Below are 23,589 nucleotides of genomic sequence, written 5' to 3'. Positions count from 1 at the left end.
ATTTTCTCTGTGTCAAGAACGTGGATAATTGCTGCTTTATGCAATGAATGGTGAGGCTAAGGGAGCTGGATTAGGAAGCACGAGAAAAGAAAGAATAGCCCATGGGGGAGAGAGCAAAATCCTTTGCTGCTCAGAATGGGGAAATGTAACAAAAGTTAAAATTATACTACTTTTACAGGTGGTTTAGATACAAACCTCTTCCTTTGTCCATACTTCAGTTTCATCTGGTTAAATCCTTTCAGTAACATAAATGGCAAAATCTATCAATTCGAGCTTAATTTCTGCAGTCAGGTTTGCTGTGGTTCAGGATATTTCCAGAAAGCTGATTCTGTTAAAATTGCACTTTAATAGAACATGTTGGGGGTTAAAATCTGATATTTGGTGTTTATAAAAGAGTTTTTCTTGAATTGCATTTCTTTAATCAACCTTTGCTGATTTGCCTTAAAAAAAAAAATCTTTAAACTTCATCATCTTTTTATTTTAACATGCCCAATTACCAATTATAAGGGGGTTTTTTTACTACAAAATAAGGCAACCTACCATCATGGGATGAGATTTGCATCTATCCTTCCGTGAAAGAATGGTGGATGGATCCCTGCACTCACTAACGTGCACTTTTAGTTTTCTTTACCCCGAGTCAGTTCTTCCATCAGGAAGCCTAAAGATAGCACTGGTCTGTTAAGTGATCCCCATAAAGATTGCACTGGGCAGGTTTCATTGTCACTGCAAAAACCTGGAGCTCTTTTGTGGTGTTTTTTCAGCACCCATCCACTGACTTTCAGTTTGTTAACTATGCCAGTAAAATAGACATCTCTCATTTAAAGGATACTCCTACAGCAGTGATTGCAGTGAGCTTATACATGTGTATGTTCATTTTTAAATTATGTTTTTAAATTTGATTAATATATGACCAAAGAAACAGTCATATTTTAGGCTCCAAAACACCAAGTCCACCCACTGTGCTCAGACTGTTGAGGATATGGATGAATAAACGATGAAATTCCTGGTCCTTTTTATTTTCCATGCTCGAGTCTGGCTGATGCATTGCCGATGTCTTTTTGAATGTCTTCTTTTTGAATGTGGTCTCTGCTATGTGAGGTTCTGTGGCAAGCATTTCAGTTCAGTCCTATGACTTCCACTTGTTTCCTTGTTGAAAGGTATTTTGTTTAAGCAATTTCTTCAGGCTGAAACCCGAAGCTTCATTAGATATATAGACCTCAGAGCTGCAAAATTCAGGAATCATTGCTCTTCCTACAGCATGCTTTATCCAGAGATTTCAACTTCTGCTGTTAATGAACTCATGTTGGAAACTTTCCGTGAAAATCTTTCTTATCCCTTCATGTGGTTTGAAAGGCCAAGATCTACCTTCAAATACTTCTCTGAGAAGTTTGCTATTAGTTTCAATGGGATCTCAGGCCAGCGCTGAATGCTTCACTTTCCCCATATGTCCTGTATTCCATGTTACACAGTAGTTTATAAGGTTGTGGTTTCACAGTAACTTTAAGGTAACTTAATTCTGTGCTGTCACAGAAAAGTTGAATCTATTCCTCCCCCTTCTCCTTCTAAACCCCGGACTACTAGTTCCAGCTTTTGTCCCTTGCTAGCACCTGTCTCCATGTTCATGCCCAGCAAAAATCAGAAATTGATCCAGCTGAAAAATAACTTGAGAAAAACAGAAAAGACTTTTCCTGCTTCTCTGATCTGAATCGTCTCAAGGTCATGCAAATGCCCGTCAGGACTAAGCTGCCAGGACTGGGCAGCTGTACAGACTCGTGGCAGACAGAAGTGATTGGGGTCTCAAAACCATGTTTATTTAAACACAGTGACAAAAATTCATGTCCAAAATGAAAGCATCCAAACAGTTTCACAAGACCCGTTGTTATTTTCATGTGCAAATCCACGAAAAGTTGAGCATCCTTTGGCTTTGGGTTGAATACCAAAACATTTTGCAACAGACATTTTCAGAAATAAAAAAAGAGAAAGAGAGTGAGTTAGAAAGGTACCATTGGAAAAAAAAATGTTTTTCTGAAAAATCTGCATTTTCCAACAACTTTAATGTTTTCAGCATTTTGCTATTGCAAATCACTGTTCACTGGGATGTTTCATGCAAGCTGTTTTTTCTTCTCCTCTTCTCAGATCGAATTACACAGAATATCATTAAATCTCATTTGGAGACATGTCAATATACAATGGAGGAACTACACCAGCTAGCATGGCAGACTCACACGTATGAAGAAATTAAGGTTTACCAGAGCAAGGTACCAGCCTGTAATATGCTTTTTCTTCTTCTCCCCATTGTTTGAAATGGTTACCAGTGTAACATATTGGGCAAGGCCATGCTGATGAGTTAAAAATAAGCTTTTAAATGACTTTAAGGAGCCTGGTTACTGAAAGCAGAAGAGTGACAGTTCATAAAAAGAAGCAACAGCTTTCCAGCATGTCAAAATGTTTGCTGATGTCAAGGCTCGGGAGTGGTTATAGGATCTAGCTGTCCACTCACAGTTACCATAGGCCTAAACTTTTTGCAGAATTTCAGTTGACTTTAATGTCATCAGGATTGGCCCCTCTCTGTTGCTAGAGTTTTTGGAAAATAGGACTACATAATTTTGTTTCTTGTCATTTTGAAAACTGTTAGACGTGTCCCCTTTTCATGTGACTAATAAATATTTTCACTGCAAGCCAAGTAAATATCTATCACTTCTGGACATTAGATAATGATGAAAGCAAAGTACTCCTTGAAGGGCAGTTGTTCAAAAGTGACTGGAAAACTGATCTAATTACATTTTCAGTCTACCTCTATGATTTGCAGGTCAAGCTGGTTCAGGATTTTGCTCACTAGTAGCTCTTCAGATGTAGTCCAGCCCACAGAAACCCAGCTATGTCCTTCATGCCTCCTCGCTTGTATCACTAGCAACGGTTCTGCAACCAAAATTTAGCTGACACATTAGCTGATCAGGCAAAAGACAGAAAAGGGTTCCTTGAAAGCTTTGTGGCTTTGCAGGGCTGGCAGGAATAAAAACACACTACAGCTTGCAGAGCTATGGCACGCAACCCAACAGCATCGATGCGCATGTGCACACAAGTGTGGACAAGAAAACTAGCATAAATCTGGTGTAATCACTGTTCAGACTGCAATGACGCTTTAATGACTTTTTTTAGAAGTTTTAAGCTAGCAGAAATATTCTGCTAGATGACTTAATAGCATTGCCCTGCTTTCTCTCTAATGGTGCTCCGGGATGTTTACGTTTTTTGTGTCACTGCTGTGTATCCTACACAAAAGCCATCATTGAAATCACGCTGTAGCACTGGCCGATACAGTCCCCCTTTTGAAGAGGCAATGCCAGAGCTCAGATCCCTGGGACAAATGACTTGTGAGAACAGCCTTCTAATGAAAAGTGTCAGGCAATTTAATAAATAGAGATGCCCTAGCTCTGCCTTGGGTAAAATCTACGGATTGTGCTTTTCTGCCCGGCCACCTGAAGTCCTTAATGCTCTGATGAACGCGCTTGCTTACTGCTTTGCTTTTTCCCCTGCGTTTCCGGGAAGACGAGAGAAGCTCTGTGGCAGCAGTGTGCCATCCAGATCACTCACGCCATCCAGTACGTGGTGGAGTTTGCGAAGCGGATAACCGGCTTCATGGAGCTCTGCCAGAATGACCAAATCCTACTCCTTAAGTCAGGTGGGTAAACACCAAGGACTGGAGACCCGCTTAGCACACGGTGCGTTGGAAACGTACTCTGTCGTCTTGTTTGACAGGTCATTTTAATTTTAAAGAAGAGTGACTCTTCAGTCTATTTCACCAGCTGCGTTAGCGTGTCAATAACGTTACTTCTGGTCCTCACCCTCTACAGTCGGTTGTGGTTATTTAATGCCCCCCCACACACAAAATCATTGTGGAAACTGCAGTCTCCATCCTGACATGTAGTGGAAGGACCTTGTGAATTCAGCTGGTCGAATTGCTCATCTGCTGCCCCTGGCGCCAGTTGGTGTCGGGAGAGATGAGAGAGGATTATGGCAGCGCCAGCACTCCGAGCACGCGTGGGAGCGCGCGTGTGCTCGAAAGGGCAGGGGGAACCAGGGTTTCTGCCCCAGTGTGGGGCTCAGGAATTTCCATCTTCCGTGACAAGATTTATCATGACTACGTAATAGCACCGTTTAACTGGGAAGGACAAAATGGTATTACCGAGTGAGCTGCTCCTGGTAATTGGCTGCATTTACCCTGTCATACAAGTTTCTTGCTCCCTCCTCATGCAAAAGGTGGGGTGCTGGGCAAGGCAGCTCATCAAAGCATAAGAAGTGCTGCCTGTTTCCAAGGAGATTAAATCTGTGAGTCGGTGCGACTCGGCGTGCCGTGCCAAGGGGCCGTGGGTCAGCGCGGGGCTGACCCGAGGCCGTGGGCGCAGGTGCAAAGAGGGAGAGATGCTCATAGATCCAGGGAGCACACGCGCAATCTCCTGCAAAGAAAAACGGGTCTTCGCATGAGATTGATTTCTGAAGCTCATACTAATTCCAAAACTTCTGCAGATGCCTGTGCACCCAAAGTAACTTCATTCATCTGACTGGCAAAACTAACAACGCAATTGCACCTTAAGCAAAAAGATATATTTGACCATATGGTTGGACAACTCTGGTTAGCTTCAGCCTGTCTAAACATGTCAGGTTTTATTTTCCGTTTTGCTGTTAATGCTAAGCAGAAGAAGCTGGAAAATCAGGACTTTTCACTCAAAAATGTGTGTGCAAAAGAATCCCTAGATTCACAGCTTCTCTTACAGGAAATTTGGATTTAGATAGGGAAATTTAAATTTAGATAAATTTAAAATAATTTTTCCCTTCATTTTTCCAAACTGTATGTTTTTGCACATAGGAAGTAATAAGAAAGGATGAGGAGAATAAAGACGACTCTGGCTGTTTCCCAACTTGAAAGAAAAATAAGAGAAACAAAAGGAAAACATAATTTGGGGGTGTTTTTGATAGTTCTTTAATTTTTATTTTATCTCTAAAAACACTTTGATATTTCTCCTCCCTCCAGCCAAATGAAGCTGGGATTCATATCCATATAGAATGAAGCTCCTTTTTTATATAAAAAAGTGTTTATTAAAAAAGAGTCTCAACAAATGCCCAATTTTCAGGAGAAAATATTTCTAATGGAAAATATTCACCCAGCTCTAAATTCAAAGTAAATCCAGGCTACCAATTTGCTACAATGAAGAAAGCCAACTTAAAAAAAGGAAAGTGGGGTTGGACTGGAAATTTCACTTTTCTCTAGTCAAACCAGACAGGAATATTGCTTCCTTCATTCACAGAGAGCTCATTTACATGGCTTGAAAGAGCATCCCTTGCTGATGTTTCTAGTGACTGATGTTCTCCTAAATATTTTCTTGAAACTTCCTATATTCTGACTTTTTGCAGTAACGTGTGGCACTTTTGCTCTTTTTTGTGACCAATAGGCTGCTTGGAAGTGGTTTTGGTGAGAATGTGCCGTGCCTTCAACCCACTCAACAATACTGTTCTGTTTGAAGGAAAGTATGGAGGGATGCAAATGTTTAAAGCCTTGGGTATGTTCATTTCTTTCTTTTCAACCATTTCACTGAGCCAAATGGTGGCAGATTTGTCTTTCTGGGAGTAGTGAATGCAATGAAAGCCTTCAGTAAATTTGGAATCCTGAAACCTCCAAATCTCCATGCTTGAACTAAAAAACTGACTCCAGTAGCTGCTAGTAGTAAAGTGATTTTCACTAGTGGAAAAAAGCACTGAGAGAGTTTTATGAGATAAATTTCCTACTGTGTCCTCTAAAATTTGCAAAATATTTGAAAAAAGAAATTGTGGTAGGACCAAAGTGATTTGTCATCACAGCTCGGTTATGTCCGATGTATAAAATCGCTCCCACTGATTGTGTCATGCAAAAGGAGTAAAGAGAAGAATCGGTTTTACCTTCATCAATGAGGAGACTAAAAGGGCGGACCACAGCAGAAGGCATCAAGGGACTTACCTAAAATCCTCTGAATCTGCAGAAATTTTTCAGCTCATTTAGATCCATATATTAAAACAATTGCTTCATTTCTCAACATGCTATTGAGTGCTACTCAAAATATTAATAGCTAAATGGTTTCTTTTGTCCATCCATGCAATGAATATATTAATAGCAAATTTAATCATGAGATGATCAGGACCAAACTCAGAGAGAGTTACTTACTTTACATGCCTATATTACAATAGAGGTATATATTTTTATTATTAGCATATGGATAAACATAGCATTACATTTCATAAAGAGAACATTTACATGTGTTAATATGCATTAGTTGATTTATTTTGATCCTTGTTATACTTTCACAAATCTTCAAAAATATTTGTACTGTTAATTAATAAAATGTTATATGTGAAAGTTATTTAAAGTTATTTTATTTAGCTATTTAAAGTTATTTATTGGTCATCTCTGTCCTTTAGATTAATATCTGTTTAATAATAACATTTCTTTCCACATAGGAGGAAAAAAAATTCTGAGATCTCTGTGTGCTTTTGATAAAAGTCATACCCCTAATTCTTGATAACTTTTGTGCTTCATTGGATGTTTTAGTGATACATGAAATAGCCAGTTTTCAGAGTAGGTGGAATTTTAATAGCTGATGGAAGGCACCTGTTCTAGAAGTACAGACGTTGACTCCAAATTTTCTTTGGCACCAAAACAAGCCAATTTTCAAGTCAAGTTAAAAAGCTGATAAATTTCTAGCATTGACTTTGTCCTCTGTGGTCTGTAGGTTCTGATGATCTGGTGAATGAAGCGTTTGACTTCGCAAAGAATTTATGTTCCTTACAGCTGACTGAAGAGGAGATTGCCTTGTTTTCATCTGCTGTTCTGATATCGCCAGGTAATTATTCATTCCAGATACCACAAAAAATCCCTCTCCCCCCCCATCCTTGTCCACCTATATTTCTACTTACTTAAACAGTTGTTGCTTTCTTAAATGGGTGTTTTAAACAACTGAAGAATATCCGGATAACCCAAATGTACCACCCACTCTTTTTGGAAAACTGTCAGCAGTTACACATATTGGAAATAGGTTCAAAGTGTGAGGACCCCATAAGGTGAGGACCATCATAAAAATTCACAGATAGGCAGACTATGCAGTTATACAAAATTTGCAGTTATACAAAAAGAAAAAAAAAAGTCAGTTGTTTGCTACCTGAACTTAAACCATAGGAAAAGATTGGCTGTGTTTGAGTCAAGGATCATCTTGGCATCTGTGGGCTCTGTCATGAGACAGAAGGAGCTGTAACGGTTGGGAATGGTGGTGCCAGACCTGGAGCCAGGCTGTGCAGACCAGGGGGGCCGGCTGGCGTCCCTCCACCCCCTGCGCGGAGAAGCGCAGCGCCTGAGGAGGTGCATGGTCCTCCTCAGATTTCCAGGGAGCTCCAGGTTTCAACTCTGTCCATTGCTCTGAGGCTGACTCCTCCAGTGGCACGCGGAGAGGGGAGTCCATAACTCTGGTAGGATTTTTCATGTGAGGATGAGAACAAGAACTGTAAAATACTGCACAAGGTCCTGTCTGAATTTAGCCCCAGGTGAGACACAGTGCTTCTTGGGGTAATGTGCTCTTTTTCATGTGTTCACACACCACAACTCCTCCCAGGCAAGTGTGCTCTGAATCAGCTCAGGCTGTCTGACCACAGAAAAGGGGCTTTGGTGACTGAATTGACTCAGAAGGTGGATCTAGTAGACAGGCTCAGAGTTTAGTGTGGGATTTTTAAACATGTCTCAGGGGAGGTAGGCCTCCCAATTCCCGTTAAGAATAACCTCTTAAAAGCTCTTTGCAAAAAATCCCGCTGCAAATTGTTTTTCCAGCCTGTTCTGCTAAAGGCTTCCTCTAGGTCACTTTGCCCTTTTGCACATCTGTGGTGGAGATTACGTTAGACAGAATTAGACTAGCACAGATGGTGTCAACATGTTCGTTCTCATCATTAATAACACCTCCTGAAAGGACTCTGCTCCTTTTATTTTCCCTTTGAGCAGTCCTTGCGGTGGTGCACTGTCTGCTCCGAGGTGAGAGGGATGAGCTGGTGGCTGCTTATGCCGTGAGGCCAGGGGGCTCGAGCAGCCCAGCAGCCCCCCGCCACCACGTGTGTACCTTGGCCGTATCCCAGCCGTACACGTATGCATAAGGCTGGCTGTGCACCATCCCTCTGGGTGCCCTGGCTCCCTCTGGGACGCTGGACATACAGCATCCTGATGGGTCCCTCTCCACCATCCTTACTCCAGTCTGAGAAGACCAAACCTGTGACCATGACAAGAGACTGGCACTGTGATGAGTAGCACTGAATGCTACCCTGTACGGTTATGTGCAGCCAGGGCTTGCTCCTGGGTAGCCTTAGTAGCCTGTTAGACCAAACAAATTTCCAGATTGCTGAAGGCAATCTGGAAATTTGTTTGGGATCTGGACTAAGTTCTTCAGGAACACATTAACAACAGAGGTGGCAGAAGGTGGTTTAGATGTTTCCAGCTCACTTTGTATTATGAAACCGACATAAGCAGGAAGGTGCTGGAATCCTTGTAAGCAGGATCTGTATTTGCCTTTTTTTAAATCTAGGTGGTGTTTTACTTTGCTTTTTATTTTCTTAAACTGTTAGAAGTTGGAAAAGTAGGAGCTAACTGGATGGACAGAAGCAATAAGATTATTGCTGCTGACTTCAGAGCACTTTGGATAAGGTGGGGACATCTCATCTGCGGGAAAAGAGTTACTGATGTGATTTCTAGCCAAATTTAAAAGAAGTCAGATTTATGTCCAGAATCATCTCCTAGGTAATTCTCAAAGACAGAGCAAATTATAGTGCTAGCCAACAAAATCTGGTCACAGAACCCTTCCAGCAGCTCTGAGGCTCCTGTGCCTTATGCCTGGGTAAAGCCTATTCAAGTAATGCAATGTTTCCCAATGAATTTAATGAATTTTGGATCAAGTCATTTATGAAATGTGCTTAGCTGCAGGTAGGCACTAAATGGATATCAAAATTCTGATTCAGGCTTTGTAGTTCTTTGTATGCTCTTTTTGTTCGCAAGGCACCAAAATCTCTTGCGTTCTGCCAGCACTTCGTGTTGCCTGAGAATCCAAGCTCATTTCTGCTTCTTGTAAAACATCTGTGGCTGTATTAAGTGCTTGAAAAAGCTAGCAACTCAGCACTGGCTTTGGGCCAACTGTATGGCAGGCATGTGTTGTGAAAGCCTCCCCATTAGCTCTACTAATGAATTTCAGTCCTGATATACAGCAGTCCTAATACAGCACTCCAGAGCCGAGTGTTTCTTGGACAGCAGCTTTGGTTTCTGCCAAGCAGCACAGATAAGCAGAAGCAATTCCAGGTTCTTTTCACCACGATCAAGCTTGAGGGTTGAAGCTGGTGGGACAAGATGAAATACTACAATAATCCGCAGTTCCGCCTTTCATGTCCAAGTTGGCTTTTTCCTACACACAGGCAAGAGGAAACATACAATCTATTTCTCTCCTGTTCCTTGAACCAAGAATGTGAAAGCACTTGATGCCTGCTGACTGCTCCTTCCTGTAGTCTGTAAGCATGTGTATCTTTAGCTGTGAAAGAAGCAATAAGAAAGAAGTGACGGGCTGAAGCAGCATGTACGTGTGAAACAAACTCATGAAAAAAAATGCAAATTTCGATTGTGTAAGTAACTCCTGGTTCAGCTGGACTGCTTGAATTTGGGAATAGGGAGGCAGGGAAAATCAATACAGATTGAACTGACATTGAAATTTGCCATTTATTCTCTTACCAAAATAATAACAATAAATAATAGAAAAGGAAATCATTTTACTCCACACTAGATGTTCCAGGTAGTTCAAAATGTCTGTGTTTCATTTTGAGAAAATGAATGTAGAAGTAAAAAAATGAAGAAGTGGTTCATTTAAGTATAGCCCTGCCCTATTCCTTCCACCCACCAGTGCAGGGACGCAGACACTCCTTAAGTGAGATACTCAGATTCAGTTTCTTTCTTCTACAGAAGCTACCAACCTGAGCGGTGACTCTTGTGCTCTCAAACTCCATGATTCTTTAGGTAGTTTACATGAAACAGGAGTCCCAAAGGGAATGAGAGGACCTAAGGACATCTGTTAATGTAGTTGCTGGGGTCCTGCATGCCAAAGGCCTATTTCAGACCCATTTTCTGCCTGATTCAGAGCACACATCCAGATGTTGCACTTTTCACATGAGTGTCATAACCACCATGCTGGTGGGTAATTATTTGGCTTGATTTCTTATTTCTAAGCTTAAGACATTGTAGAGCGACCCCCAACAATGGATGCTGAGGCATCTCCACCTGCAAACGCGTTGGAGCCCAGCTGGCCCCCTGCGTTCTAGTCCCTCTTCTTCTGAATCTTTGACTGACCACGGTCCTTTTTCCCCATCTTCCTTTTTGCAAAAGGAGAGCTTCTGAGTTGTCCCTCATCTTCTGTCCCACACTATACTTTAGCCTAGTAGTCTGTACACTCTTCAAATATAGATGAGTCCAAATTCCTAACAGAAAAGCACGGAATTGAACCAGTATTTCTCATAAGCTTATCGGTAGCCACTTATCTATTGACTTCTTTTTCCTACACTTTTGTGAATATAGCTAGAGGTATCTGGGGATTTCCAGCCAAATTTACAGATGGTTTTCAGGTGTTAGAAATCACATTTTGGGAGGCAAACTTAATATCCATTGTAAGAGTTTCACCTAGCTCTTGTCATGAGTTTAACCACTCTTGCATTATATACAGCATACTCTGTGAGAGATAATTTATGAAACCTGTGCACCAACAGCCTCAGTCTATTTTTAAGCTTATTCCTGTAACAGAAAGATAAATCTTTAAGGATTGCTCTCTATGATAAATCTTTTTGGCTTCAATCTGCCACAATGGGCCTTGATTTAACACTATTGAAATACACGTTTTTGCAACAGCATAAAATTTGGCATCTAACCTAGGAAGTCTAAATGCTACTGCGTGCTCGCTTCTGTGGGTGCTGTGTACACTCTTAGCCCATTCTGTTTCTATGCCCACTGGTGTAACAGAAAAGCAGGGTGATTTTCCCTGAGCACCTGATAAGTATCTGGAGATTTGGTGATTTATCTCTTTTTGCAGTATTTGGTGACGTACACTTTTCAGGCACTCTTCTCCGCAGTGTGTCAGAAAACACCTTCTGCACTGAAATACCGTTGTGATCTAGCCTGTATGACAAGCATGCTCCCTGAAATGGTCAACTTACGTTATTTCTATGGAGGATGTTAGTGACTGAAGGGGTGGAAAAAAGAGCTCTGAAAGGGAAAGGGATTTTTCTGCACCTTCCAATTCATGCCCTATGACAAAATGGATTTTTTTTTTCATTTCCTGTTTGGGAGCTAAAATCTATACCAAGCATGAGTTTGGATTGTGAGAGTTGGAGAGGGACAGAAGTTTGCAGCATGGGAACACAAAAGGTTTACTGGTGCAGTAAACACATTCTATTAATATTTTCGGAATTGTCTTGAGGTCTGCTACTTCGCTTTGTGTGTGGTTGTTTCCAGAACCTATGGCTTGTGAGAACATAGATCTTAAGACAGACCTCCTACATGCATTGAAATCAATGGGGATTTGAGTTCGGCAGAAGCCACATAGGGTTCCAAATAACTGTATTTGTAATTGTTATTCTCCCAGATAATCTTTTATTTTGTGTTGTTTAAAAAGAGAGCATTTCTAAATAATGAGAAATTTACACTTCAAGATGTTGCAACAACTCATAATTCTGTTGAATTATTAAAGAAATTCTTTTTAAGGAAGCCATTTCTTTTTATTCAGAATATAATATTTGGTCTCAAAATGTTAGCCTAGTAAATAATGAGATATATTTTGTTTTAATTTTTAAATAATTATATTCTATTATTTTCAAAGGACTGACTGTTTTGATCAATATGTTTATTATTTATGGATTAAAAAGTCACTGAGATGACATGACATGTTTTTCACCTAAGCAGTATGAAGCTAGAAAAACAGTCTGTACCAACAGAGAATAATAAAATGCTTGGACCTTGTTTCATTTCTACTCCCATCTTTCTCTCTAACGTCCTGGTTCAAACAAACGTAGAGCCAACATCATGTTGCTCTGCACTTTGTGTGTTGGTTAAACTCTCAGGTGATCCTTTAATGGACTGAGATGTTCTGCCTCTGAAAGCATGTGTTAATTATCTTGCAGTCCTCATGAGACCTGTGGTTGCTATGAATGCTCGTGAGACATGCTGTCCATCCGTGAGCATGCCCCACTTCCGTACTTTACGTGGCTTTAGCCCCTGCCTTTCCTTTTCTCAGATCGAGCCTGGTTAATAGAGCCAAGGAAGGTCCAAAAGCTTCAGGAAAAAATTTACTTTGCACTTCAACACGTGATCCAGAAGAACCACCTTGACGACGAGACTTTGACGAAGGTAAATTGTTAAAAAGAAGGGCCACGTACTCCGAGGCCGCATGTCTCCTTTAGTAGCAGCTTCTCTGTGCATTAATGTAAGTTAAAAGGAGCAAACTATGTGCTTGCCCCGTGTAGGAGAAGGAAGGCTTTTTCTTGTACTCCTGACCCTGGATGTCTTTCCTTTTTCTTTCATTCTTGTTCAAACCGCTATGGCTTTATTTGGTACCCTTGTAAGAATGAGACTGCTTTAAAAAAAACACCTGTGGAGGCAGTTCCTTCTTGTTAGACACATTCTTTGGCACTTGACTAAAATTTTCAGGATATTTTTGTTTAACCTCTACTGGCAAGAACAATTTCTTGTCTGTTGGATGGGTAGTTCTAATGGAGTTCATAGTATTGCATTCAGTCAGCCAACAAGATGCTACCGTAATTCATCTCAGAAACTGCAATTTTTACTAAATTTACTTCCACCTTCTTCCTTTTCTTTTTCTTTTAATGTCTCGCAGTTAATAGCCAAGATACCAACCATTACTGCACTTTGCAACTTGCACGGAGAGAAACTACAGGTATTTAAACAATCTCATCCAGATATAGTGAACACACTGTTTCCTCCATTGTATAAGGAGCTTTTCAATCCAGACTCTACCACTGGCTGCAAGTGAAGGGGAAGACAAAATTGTCACATAGTCATGGAATGCATCACTGTTAAGACAAAAGAAATGTTTTCATGAAGAACTTATTAAAAATGTCACTACTGCAACACTAGGAATGTCCTGCACTTAATAGAATTATTTTTCACCGCTACAGTTTGAAGAATGTAAATATGCACCTCTGAGTGGGGTTCTTTTTTTTTCTTTTCTTTGTTTACTTTTTTTTTTTTAACTGACCATGAATATACAAATATAGGACACTGGGTGTTACCTTTTTTTAATTTTATTTTATTGGGGTATGTTTTGGGAGACAACTGTTCATAGAATTTTATTGTAGATATAAATGAGAATAGAGCAGTACTTTGCAGTATTACTCTTGCTGTTTATTGTTCAAATATAATTTAAGAAAATTCCATTTATTAGACTTGCCTATTTCTTGTTTTTAGATAGTTTAATGCATGTGGAAATTTGTAGCTGTCTTGGAAATTATTGTGCATGTATGGAATACACATATAAATATGTATATGTGCTATATACATATATATATATGTATATATTATATGCATACATGCTGTAGCTTAAAAATCCCATGCCTACTTTCAAAGGATGCTCAGCCAGGCTCTCATGCATTTCTTACTCTCCAAATAATATGTTAGATTTACTTTGGGCAATCAAGATTTACTTTGCCAGCCAGAGTTAAATCATCAACTGCCGATGTATAATGACAGGATCACTTCTGAGACGTATAATGTAGTGCATGTGTGCAGTCTGTAAATGGAACATCAGGAATGTATCGATGGTGCAAAAGCCTTGTCTGGATGATTCCAGTGGAGAGAGGAAAGGTTTTTTTGGAATTTGCTCCGTTACAGGGATAGAGCATATACAAAAGTGAACATGGTAGGACCTGATGTCAGTAAGGTACCTAAAACACAGAGTAAAAATGTAGACTATCCTACCCTTACATTTTTCTGATTTGACAAAAGGTTTTATTCTATACAGAAGTAGTTGCAAGGCTTGTTTGGTTTTTGCTGAAATCAATGGTAATCTCAGAGAAAACCATAGGAAGCCTAAAATGTAGCTCTGAAGAGTAGCAGCCACAGGGAAGGAAGGAAGGGAAGAGGAAAGACAAAGTGAGCAAAGACCATGGTTACAAAGGCAACCACAACTATCACTAGATATGACATAGCCATCATCTAGATGGGCCGATGGTTTCCATTCTACATATATATATAAAAATGTATATGTATATATACACATATGGTTGATTTTATGTGCACTTCAGGAGGGGAGCAAAGGATCAGGGATTTCTTTTTGTCTGTCTCTGAGTTGACTTTGTTCATTTTCTTGCAAAACCAAAGGCCAGCACAGAGCTAGGTCTGATCTGGAAACATGCAGGTGTAGATTGGATTGCAATTGCCATCATCGCTTCAACCCTGGCACATTCTGATACATGGTTTTGATTTATATCTATATAGATTACAGAGCACATACTGAGCAAAGGGGAGTGGAAGAATGCCACAGGTTTAATCTTGTGAATTAATTAAATTTAATTAGCAGTCATGACTAATGTATCTGGATGCTGCCAGAGCCACAAACCATAGACTTTCTACCTATGGAAGAGCAGGGGTTCAGCTTCCCCCACGACTCTGTCCTTACGACCCTTTTATCCTGAGGAAGCTTTTCCAGAGAAGTCTTCTTCAGGGACTCCAGCGGAGGCTGTAGAGCAGAAATCATTGGAAGCAGGCAGTAGAGAAGAGATGATCTGAAGGCAGGACTTACAAGCAGATGTATTTTTTTATTTCAAATCTCATAGAAGTCAATGCAGTCTGAGGTACAGCAAGGAGGAGGACACTCAGGGAGGCTGAAGGACCTGCTGTGTGCAGGGTTTTGCGGCACAGCAGTGCCATGGGAGCCCACAGGGGCACAGCTGGCCCAGGGCACAAGCAGAAACACGGGGTTGTTGCCGTGATAGCTTAATGCCTCCAGCTTTTCCAGCAGACCCACACAGCTCTCGTGTCCATCTTCCGTCCCTCTTTCTGCAGGACCAAATAATTCACAGTGTATTTTATAAAGTTTCCCCTTGTCCTCCATCAACTGATTTACGTGTTTACATGACACATTTCATGACAGCATCTACTCTAGACAACACCAACAGTTTTGTTCTGTTCTTTCTTCTTAGCAATCCCTTAGATACAACAGCAGTCATAAACCCTCAACTCTATAGATGTTTCTCTGAAAGTCCATTTCAGCCTCAAGAAAAAAAAGCACAGCACAGTCAGTTGTGCTGAGAATAATTTTATTGTAAACGTGACAACATCTGCAAAATTACATAATGCTGTACAAGGGCAATTTCTAAAATACTTGTTTTACTCCAAATTCAGGGCACATTTCCTGATCTCTACTAATTACATTAAAATGTCTTCAGTTAACATAGATAAGAATGCATTACTGTTGATGCTTCTTTATACCACCTAAACTCTAAAATGGCAACATTTTATAAGGTGATTTGTCTTTTTGCATCTTTTACATGGCAAGTCTGTGAATAGGACCACAAACTCCACCTCTTTCTAATTTCAGAAAAGTTAATTAGCTGTACTTATTCATGGCCTACGTGCAGGCATTTGGAAAAAAAGTCAAGTCAAACTGAACATTAGAAGAGCTCATTTTTGATTGCTAGGGCTTAATACCTACCTTGTAATTTCCAAACACAAGGACACACAGATATATATTTATTTCAAATCCTTTTTAAATTGTTTTGGTATGTTAGAAGTAGCATATTTAGCCAGCCTACAAAAATATAAATAGATTATATGTATTTCTGTCCTTAGTGTTAGTAAATAAAGAAGTTTTGTTGTGTTCATATATGTCCCTCGCTGTTATGTGCTGCTTCTTGAAAATATTTTATTCTTTCCAAATCATATATCAATCCTTAGGATTTCTGACTTGTGTCTTAGGCAAGATGACTGAATGCAGATGACCAGTGAAAAAGACATTGTTTATTCTTTACCCATAGTACTTTTCATCCTTAAAGCACTTACTAATCACTGCAACCTATTCTGTAAATTCCAGCCTATTCCATAAATAAGGATTATTGTCCTTTTTTAAAGATAAGCATATGAAGGCAAAGAAGTTAAATGACTTGCTAAGGACCACAGAGAAAGCAGTGTCCCATCTTGGGTTGAAAGTGGATTCTTGCCTCCTGGTCCTAAAATCTTTAAGCTACAAAATCTTCATTGTCGTTAACAGGCAATAGTCTGTATAAACAATTACGAATGTTGACAATCAATCAAATTATTAGCTTCAAATAATGTTAATTATGAACAGCTTTTTCTGCTTTTGTTACAACTTTAAAGAATTTGAGCAATTAATCCTGTTGTTTATTTGGAGAATAAAAATTCATTCTCATACATTATTTGTGGTAACTAAGGTTGATAAATTTTGTTTAATTTTCTGTGATTTGGGACTGGCTACATAAGTAGAGTAGAACTTTTTTCTGCCACTTCATTGACTGACTATAGAACAACAAATAACTGTCATACACTATGGGCTGGAATTTTGTTGTTTTTGATATATGGCCATTTATACTCAAATTTTCAAATTCCGGAGGTTGGGTTTCTGATGTTTGGATCCTGATATTGAAGTTATCCATTAGACTTTAAACAATAAAACAGCACGAGTCCCAATAATTAGCAGCATATTCCACTCAGAAAATTCATTTCAGAAAATATTAGTGCTGCACTTTATTTCTTACTGGCTTTCCTTAGTCCATACTAGTATCTGAAATCCTTCAATTAAATCTCTAGAGCTAAAATTTGTCACATCTGCTCTGTAGTAATTGCTAATGTTTGTTGACTTTTTAGCCACAAGCTCTTCAAATGGGACGTATTTTTCAATAATTAACCCCAGATTTTTAACAAATAAAGATTTAAAATATATATTGAATCTTCTACTTCTAGCATTGTTTGCAGATAACTCAACCATGTTGATCTAAATTATCCTTGGTGTCAAGCAGGCAGATGTAGACTGTTCATTACACTACCACAGGGACTTAATTTTGGTGTAAATGTCACTCTTGCCAGCTCTTTGTATAAAGAATTAATTCCAAGAGTCATATTTTCTTTTAATGGAAAGATTGCTTTAGTGATTGCTAGAAAAACAGGGTAATAGAAGGCACTCAGCTGAACCAACTTGTTTCCAAAAGCTATATATATTTTATGATTGGTTTGTGATAGGCAACATTTAGGATCTGATTCTGAAAGTTGTCAGGCTCCCTGAGCTCTAACTAGAGCTGTTAAAATTGGAGGCATCTCAGCACCACACAGAAGGTGCTCAACCCCTCGTAAAGTCAGAGGCCCTCAGCATTAGGAGGTCCCCTTTGAGCTTTGTGGAGCACAAGTCAGATGTTGTCCTCATACTTGCTTTTTAATGCTTTTGCTTTGCGCTTCGTGTTGTTCATTTCAGCTTCATTTCACAGAGGCCAATTTATTTTCTGTGTTGAGTCTTGGGCACCAGCGTTGGCTCGGTGCACGTATCTGAGGGTAGGGTGTCGCAGGTGGGGCAGCTACAGGACTTGTCCGTGAATGTGAGCTTCGCTACGTGGTTGTCTTTGCTCCCATGGGAGTAGCTTGCGCAGATGTATGTTTCCCTGTAGGTTAGTTTTGCAGGGATTTCTGCCCCAACAACTTTTACACAAAGAGGATGCAAAGCTTTTCTCTCACGCTGTCCTCTCACCCTCCCACCGCCAGGCTGTGAGAGCTGCTCCGAGACGGTGGCGTCTCCGAGCAGTTCGCTGAGCAGCCCAGAGCCGTGCAGCTGATGGCTCCTGTCCCCCCATATCTTTCTCCCCTCCTGTAAAGCTGTGCTACAAAGCACAGCCGAAAGGCGTTCAGGCTCCCACCATCTTCCTTCCTCCCAACTATTTTTGTGTTGATGATGCTGTTTCCAGTATAGGCAATATCTGACCTGGAAGATTGGTTCCTGTTTTTAGAGTTGTCTATTGGACATCCCAGGAACATAGCACCGGGCAACAAGATCAAAATGAAACACCAGTCTTTTTGGTCCAAATGCATTGTGTCTAGATATATGTGTTGAAATGGAAACCTGAGACAGAACAGCTTTCTTTTCCCTGACACTAACGAAATAGAGTATTTATAGTTACCTATGTATCCCAGCACTTTCTGCCTCCACTCTGAAGACTAACTACTGTCTCTGACATCCTTTAGGAACAGTGTGTTGGAGACTCGGTCCTCTTTCCTTTAAGTTTCACACTTTGTAAATGACAATCACTGCTTGATGCAGATGTTGCACTGTATGCCACTCAGGGATGTTTCATTATTAAAAATAGCTATATAAATATAATGGTAATAATAAGGAAGAGAATGTTAGAGGCTTTGAGGGGCACAGGTTGAGCTGCTCAAACGAATGTGACCCAGACAAGGCTTTCAAGCCAGCGATTAGAACTAACATTGGTGTAAACTGAATTCACTGTCAGTGTTTCCTCAGCTTGATGCAGGACTCACTACACCCGTTGTTTCGCAGTCACTGAAGCATTTCTGAGCAATCAGTTTATGCTTTGAAAGGCCTTTTGGAAGCAAAATGCAGATGAGCTCTGTACAAATTACTGAATTTAGGCAATTGACAACAGAAAGTGCAGTTTAAAGGTACTGAGTTTAGGTACCGTTAATGTGGGTTCATATTCAGAACTGCTGCGGGTATGTAAGAGGAAGGGCTAAGATATGGAATAAATGACAGCATGTCAGCTGACAGCCACAGTTTTCTGAATTACCACATGGAGAAATGCCTATAAAGAGCAAGCAATATAAAATGAACTGGCTAACTGCTATCCTTTCCTCTCACAGATGCACCAAGCCATAACCATCACTCAGGCCTCTGTATGGCATGCCCAGTCCTCTGCTCATCTCCAGCAAATGTGCATAAGACCGCTTTTTATACCACACTACTGAAAAATACTCCCATTTCCTAATCATGAGAGGTTTGAAATGCACTTATGTTTACCTTTCGCTCTACTCCAAATGTTGTCAATAGACCTATCGTTATAAGAACATACACAGAAAGACAGATTGCAGTGGATTATTTTACCAGTCATTGAGCTGATGCCAGGTCTCTAACCAAGGGGCTCTCCCCACCCCTGAGCCTGATTGTTGCCCCTATCCTCATAGTGAATAGGTATGCTTTTGTGCTCCTTCCATCTGCTGGATTTGCTATACCTAGAAAGCCGGTGGACAACCTCATCAAGAGGTGGAAAGGAGAGACCAAGACCCCTAAGCAGCAAGGTCCTTATTGTTTGCCAAGTGTCCTGCTGCAATTTCAGTTTTCATCTTTGAGGTTGTCGGGAGCCATTTCTAAGCAACTGAAATTCTTGCTAGCATTTCACTTGCCCCTTAAAAAGAAAAGTCCTCTTAATCCTTCTATTTCTCTCCCCTTCTCCTCCTTCTTCCTAATGAGTGAAGCCTAGAGTGGGAAATGACTCATCTTTGGTCCTTCTCAAAGCTGGCTCAGTTTGCATAAGAGATGTTGCACTCAGAAGGCAGGAAGCAGGCTCCTCTCTCCTCTCCCTCCCAGCCTGCATGTCATGACTGCGTTGTCCCTGCATGCATTGTCCCCGTAAGTAGGACTGTATGACAATGAGCCAAAACCCCCAGGAATTTACCATCCCAGAAATGGTTTGCAGCAGACCACTTCAGCTTAAAAGCCACTTGCATATGCCCTCTAAACTGTAGGCAAAAGCCATGGTGAAAAGAATAGGCCCTAAAATTTCTCCAGTGGTAACTCAAGGACCAGTAACTCCTAAAAAGGCAGTCTGAACATCCAGCGACACGATGGATGTGTCAGTGTCCTCCAAACAACGCTTCCATTTTGTTTATGCTGAGAGAATAATGAAATGCACAAAACGCACTTGCAAAGGTGGAATAGAAACTCATTTGGGGTCGAATATTTCCTGGGTGTTACTGCACACAGCGAGGATAGTGCTGCTCACAGTGAGTTCACTAACATGATGTACTACAATTACATAATTTCATCATCCTCACAATTCAAGCACAGCACACAGGGAGAGTGAAAGAAAACATCATTGAATATAGCAGCAATAAATAAATTATAAGTGTTTCTTTGTAACTGTACATGCAGAAAATGTTTGCTTTGCACGCGGTCTTCTGTACAATAATATAAAGAAAAAACTTTGTTAAATGTAGATATCACAGTGTTTTTACATATTTGTTGGATTCGCTGGATGGAGCTGCTAATTTGTGATCGAAGATACTGCTGTTGGGAAAAATGTATGTGCTTCAAGAAAAGGCTGAGACCCTTGTTTATGGCTATACATTGGCAACAGTAAAGTATGTTCAATATAAAACTCTGTCTGGACAGAATTAGAAAATTGTCTCCTGGTTTTCAATTTTATGATCATGTTGGTCCCTTATTATTTAGGCAACAAAAACTCAACTGCATTGAAGAACAAGCAGGGCCAGATGGGCAGCCACAAAGAACAGGCTTTACCTTAAAGTCTGTTCCACTTAAAACCGGCTTATTTAAAAAAAAGGAGGAAAAAAAAGCACTTATATTTGTCTTGATTAGACACTCAGCTTAATAATCAAAGTAACTAGATTAGGCTGTCAGCTTCTTCTGGGATTCAGATGCACTACAGTTGTGTTTCTTTAATGTGTCACTTCAATGTCTAAATCAGGCGAAAAACAGAGTCATTGTTAGTATAAAATGCTGATAATGACTTAACCCTACGAAGTGTCAACCATGCATTCTTGTGCAGTAGACAGGGATTTATTCATGCACTTATTCTTAAAAAGCCACTGAGTAGCATAACGTGTAAACTAGCTGTGATGATAGTCTTTGCCTCTTGCATTACTGCAACGTGACCTCTGGCGGGCTGCAGGGAGGGGCTCTGCGATTGTACTTGTGGCCACAAATAAAGCACAACTCAACTCTAAGCAAGCCGTTATCGACACCCAGCTACATCAAATGCATGGGGTATTTTGAGATTTATGCTAATCGCTGTGAGATAATTCCCATGTTAAACTAATTACTCTGGCTGTAATGAATGGACAGTGTAAATAAATTAGGAATCAGAATAGGAACAGAATCCCTTATTTTACAACTGCACTGTCTGCCTCATCTGATTAACACTAAAGAAAGTAACTTAAAAACTAAACAAACAAAACAAGAAAAAAAAGCCTGAGTATGTATTGTAGAAATGTAGAAGACAAATAAAATATTTTTTGAAATGTAATTACTTTTAATATATGCTTGTGGAAGTCTAATACTATGTATGCTGTCTCTGTAATTTTTGCTGTAAATAACTTGGGACAGTGAATACACTGATTTTTTCTATGTCTCTGTTTAAGCATAAGACTTTGTAATGATTTTTTTTAAAGAGGAAAAACATCAAAGAGCAAATTATGTACTTGCTTCCTATAAGTGTAATGTACTCTTCAGTTTTTATGGAAACTGATTGTAATAGATAAAGCCTTTTGACCAGCCGTTGGTGTTCAGTGTATAATTCTGTTTGTAACGGGGGAAAAAAAGACAGGACTATCAATGAAACCTGTTCCCAGTGAGTCTGTATAGTGAGTATTGTATTAATACCTGCAGACCGTATTTGAATAATATAATTTGAAGAAAGGTTGCTCAAGCAAATAATGTTTCCTTACAGCATATGGCTTTTATGAACCTTCTGGCATGGATTATATTAATAGAAACAAATTTTTCTTTCCAATGAGCAAAATATTTTTGTATGCTTTTAATTTCTTATTCAAATTTGAGGTCAGGCCACTCATTAGCTGTAATCTGAAGCCATAACTGACCTTCACCAAATACATGTTTTAAAGATCATAATAGAAAAAGAAATTATGTCCAGTTAATCAACAGCTGTAATAACACAGGCAGGAGCATAAGTAACATGACTTTAATGGCTACTATTTTATGATTACCGATTTATAAAAAAAGAAAAACATAATTAAAATAGATATTTAGATTTAAATGAAACTTTCTAATATTTTTGAAATATCCCTGAAAATGCTTCCTTGCTTTTAGGATTATGAGAGAAACTGATTTTTCGTATACTTCCAACTTTCAAATATCTAATGTTTTTATCCTATTTCCAGTTCATTTTGTTAGAGTGAAATGAGATTGTTAAGACCCAGATCTCCAAGCCATGAACTATATGGTGCTTGGTTGTAGCTACATTGTTGTAAATCGATTTGATTTGAATTTTGGGGGATATTGTTTGCCACTTGATAAGTGTGCTCACCACTGTTGGTAACGCACAAGAGTTGCATTGCCTGTCAAGAAGTGTGTTAAAAAAATGATCAGCTAAAATACGATTCAAAATGAATCCCTCTCAAAAGCAGAACAAAAATTCCTTTCTAAAATGAAATGTCTCATAGAGTCAACAGTCATTTTTTTTTTTCTGATGCTTAATTGTAAAATAATTATGATATATATCTTAACTGGCTTGTAGATGCAAAAAGCAAAACCACAAATGAACCATGGCACACTGGGTAAAAATCTGGCTCCATTGAAATCAAGGGGGAAACCACCCCTGATTTCAGTGGAGCCAGGAGTTCATCCAGCATTTTTACATCTGCAGTTTTCTTCTGATCTTTCTCCCTTGTTTAATATATCTGACCTAATTTATGTGTATGTGAGTAAAACTACAGCCTGATTCATTTAGAAAGGGATCATTGAGGGTTTTATTTTTTATCATGAATTTCCTAGGACCAGCATCCCTGTCAAATGAAAAGGTTCTATATTACTTTAGAATGTAATAGATCTTTGTCTTATTTTATGTCCTGTAAATTATTAGTTCACTACTGTTAGCATTCCATAATAATGCACACATGATCTTTGAATGTTTTCTGTAAATGACAATCAATGTTGATGAAGTTCCTTTCTTTAATGCTGAACAAAATTAAAAAAAAAAACTGTATAAGAAAATAAAATCTGTTGTGTTACTTTTTTCCCTCTACCTTTAAATTACCTGGATCAGTCAGGGAAAAAATTGTGCATACATTTCCAAAACAGAAGGGTAAAAATAAAAACATAAACATCAGGAGTCTGTACTTATTTTCAGGATTTCTTTTAACCTATTGAATTAAGAATAGCATGTAGATCCATCAATGCACCAAAAGTAGCTCTGTTTTGCAATTTAAATTTCAGCTGCAACTTTTGAATATGTAAATCATTAAATTTATTCATTTATTTTCTATTTATTTTAGGGAAAGCCTCAGCTAGTAGAAGAGCAAAGGACTTTAAGTAAGAGACACCTGCCTGAACACAATCTGTACAGTAACATAACAGCACGTTATCTTAACTGGAAAGCATATACCATATTTAAAAGAAATGATAAATATATCAATTAAATATTTTTAATCTATTTTTAATATCTAATAGGATAGTAGAGGATGGACCAGAAAGTGCTAGCTGTCAAAGCTGAGGATGAGTACCTTTTAAGGAGACTACGTGGCCATCTTCATTTTTGGGGAGCCTCTATTTAAAT

The 23,589-nt window shown here is 39.3% G+C and overlaps 2 protein-coding genes across 2 annotated transcripts in view; one reads left to right on the top strand and one right to left on the bottom strand.

Moving 5' to 3' along the window:
- Window positions 1-23,032, top strand: part of LOC135324165 (nuclear receptor ROR-beta-like) — a 143,887-nt gene extending 120,855 nt beyond the window's left edge. The window contains exons 5-10 of the mRNA XM_064499827.1: window positions 2,137-2,258; window positions 3,547-3,679; window positions 5,448-5,555; window positions 6,759-6,869; window positions 12,318-12,430; window positions 12,918-23,032. Of these exons, the coding sequence (XP_064355897.1) occupies window positions 2,137-2,258; window positions 3,547-3,679; window positions 5,448-5,555; window positions 6,759-6,869; window positions 12,318-12,430; window positions 12,918-13,073 (743 nt within the window). The 3' untranslated portion in view covers window positions 13,074-23,032. The remainder of the gene's footprint in view (window positions 1-2,136; window positions 2,259-3,546; window positions 3,680-5,447; window positions 5,556-6,758; window positions 6,870-12,317; window positions 12,431-12,917) is intronic.
- Window positions 1-23,589, bottom strand: part of LOC135324166 (uncharacterized protein C9orf40 homolog) — a 206,908-nt gene that overhangs the window by 41,115 nt on the left and 142,204 nt on the right. The window lies entirely within an intron of this gene.

The sequence above is a fragment of the Dromaius novaehollandiae genome, chromosome W (genome assembly GCF_036370855.1).
Source record: "Dromaius novaehollandiae isolate bDroNov1 chromosome W, bDroNov1.hap1, whole genome shotgun sequence".
NCBI classification, from domain to species: domain Eukaryota; kingdom Metazoa; phylum Chordata; class Aves; order Casuariiformes; family Dromaiidae; genus Dromaius; species Dromaius novaehollandiae.
The sequence above is the reverse complement of the archived record's forward strand: the minus strand, read 5'-3'. Positions and strand labels throughout refer to the sequence as shown.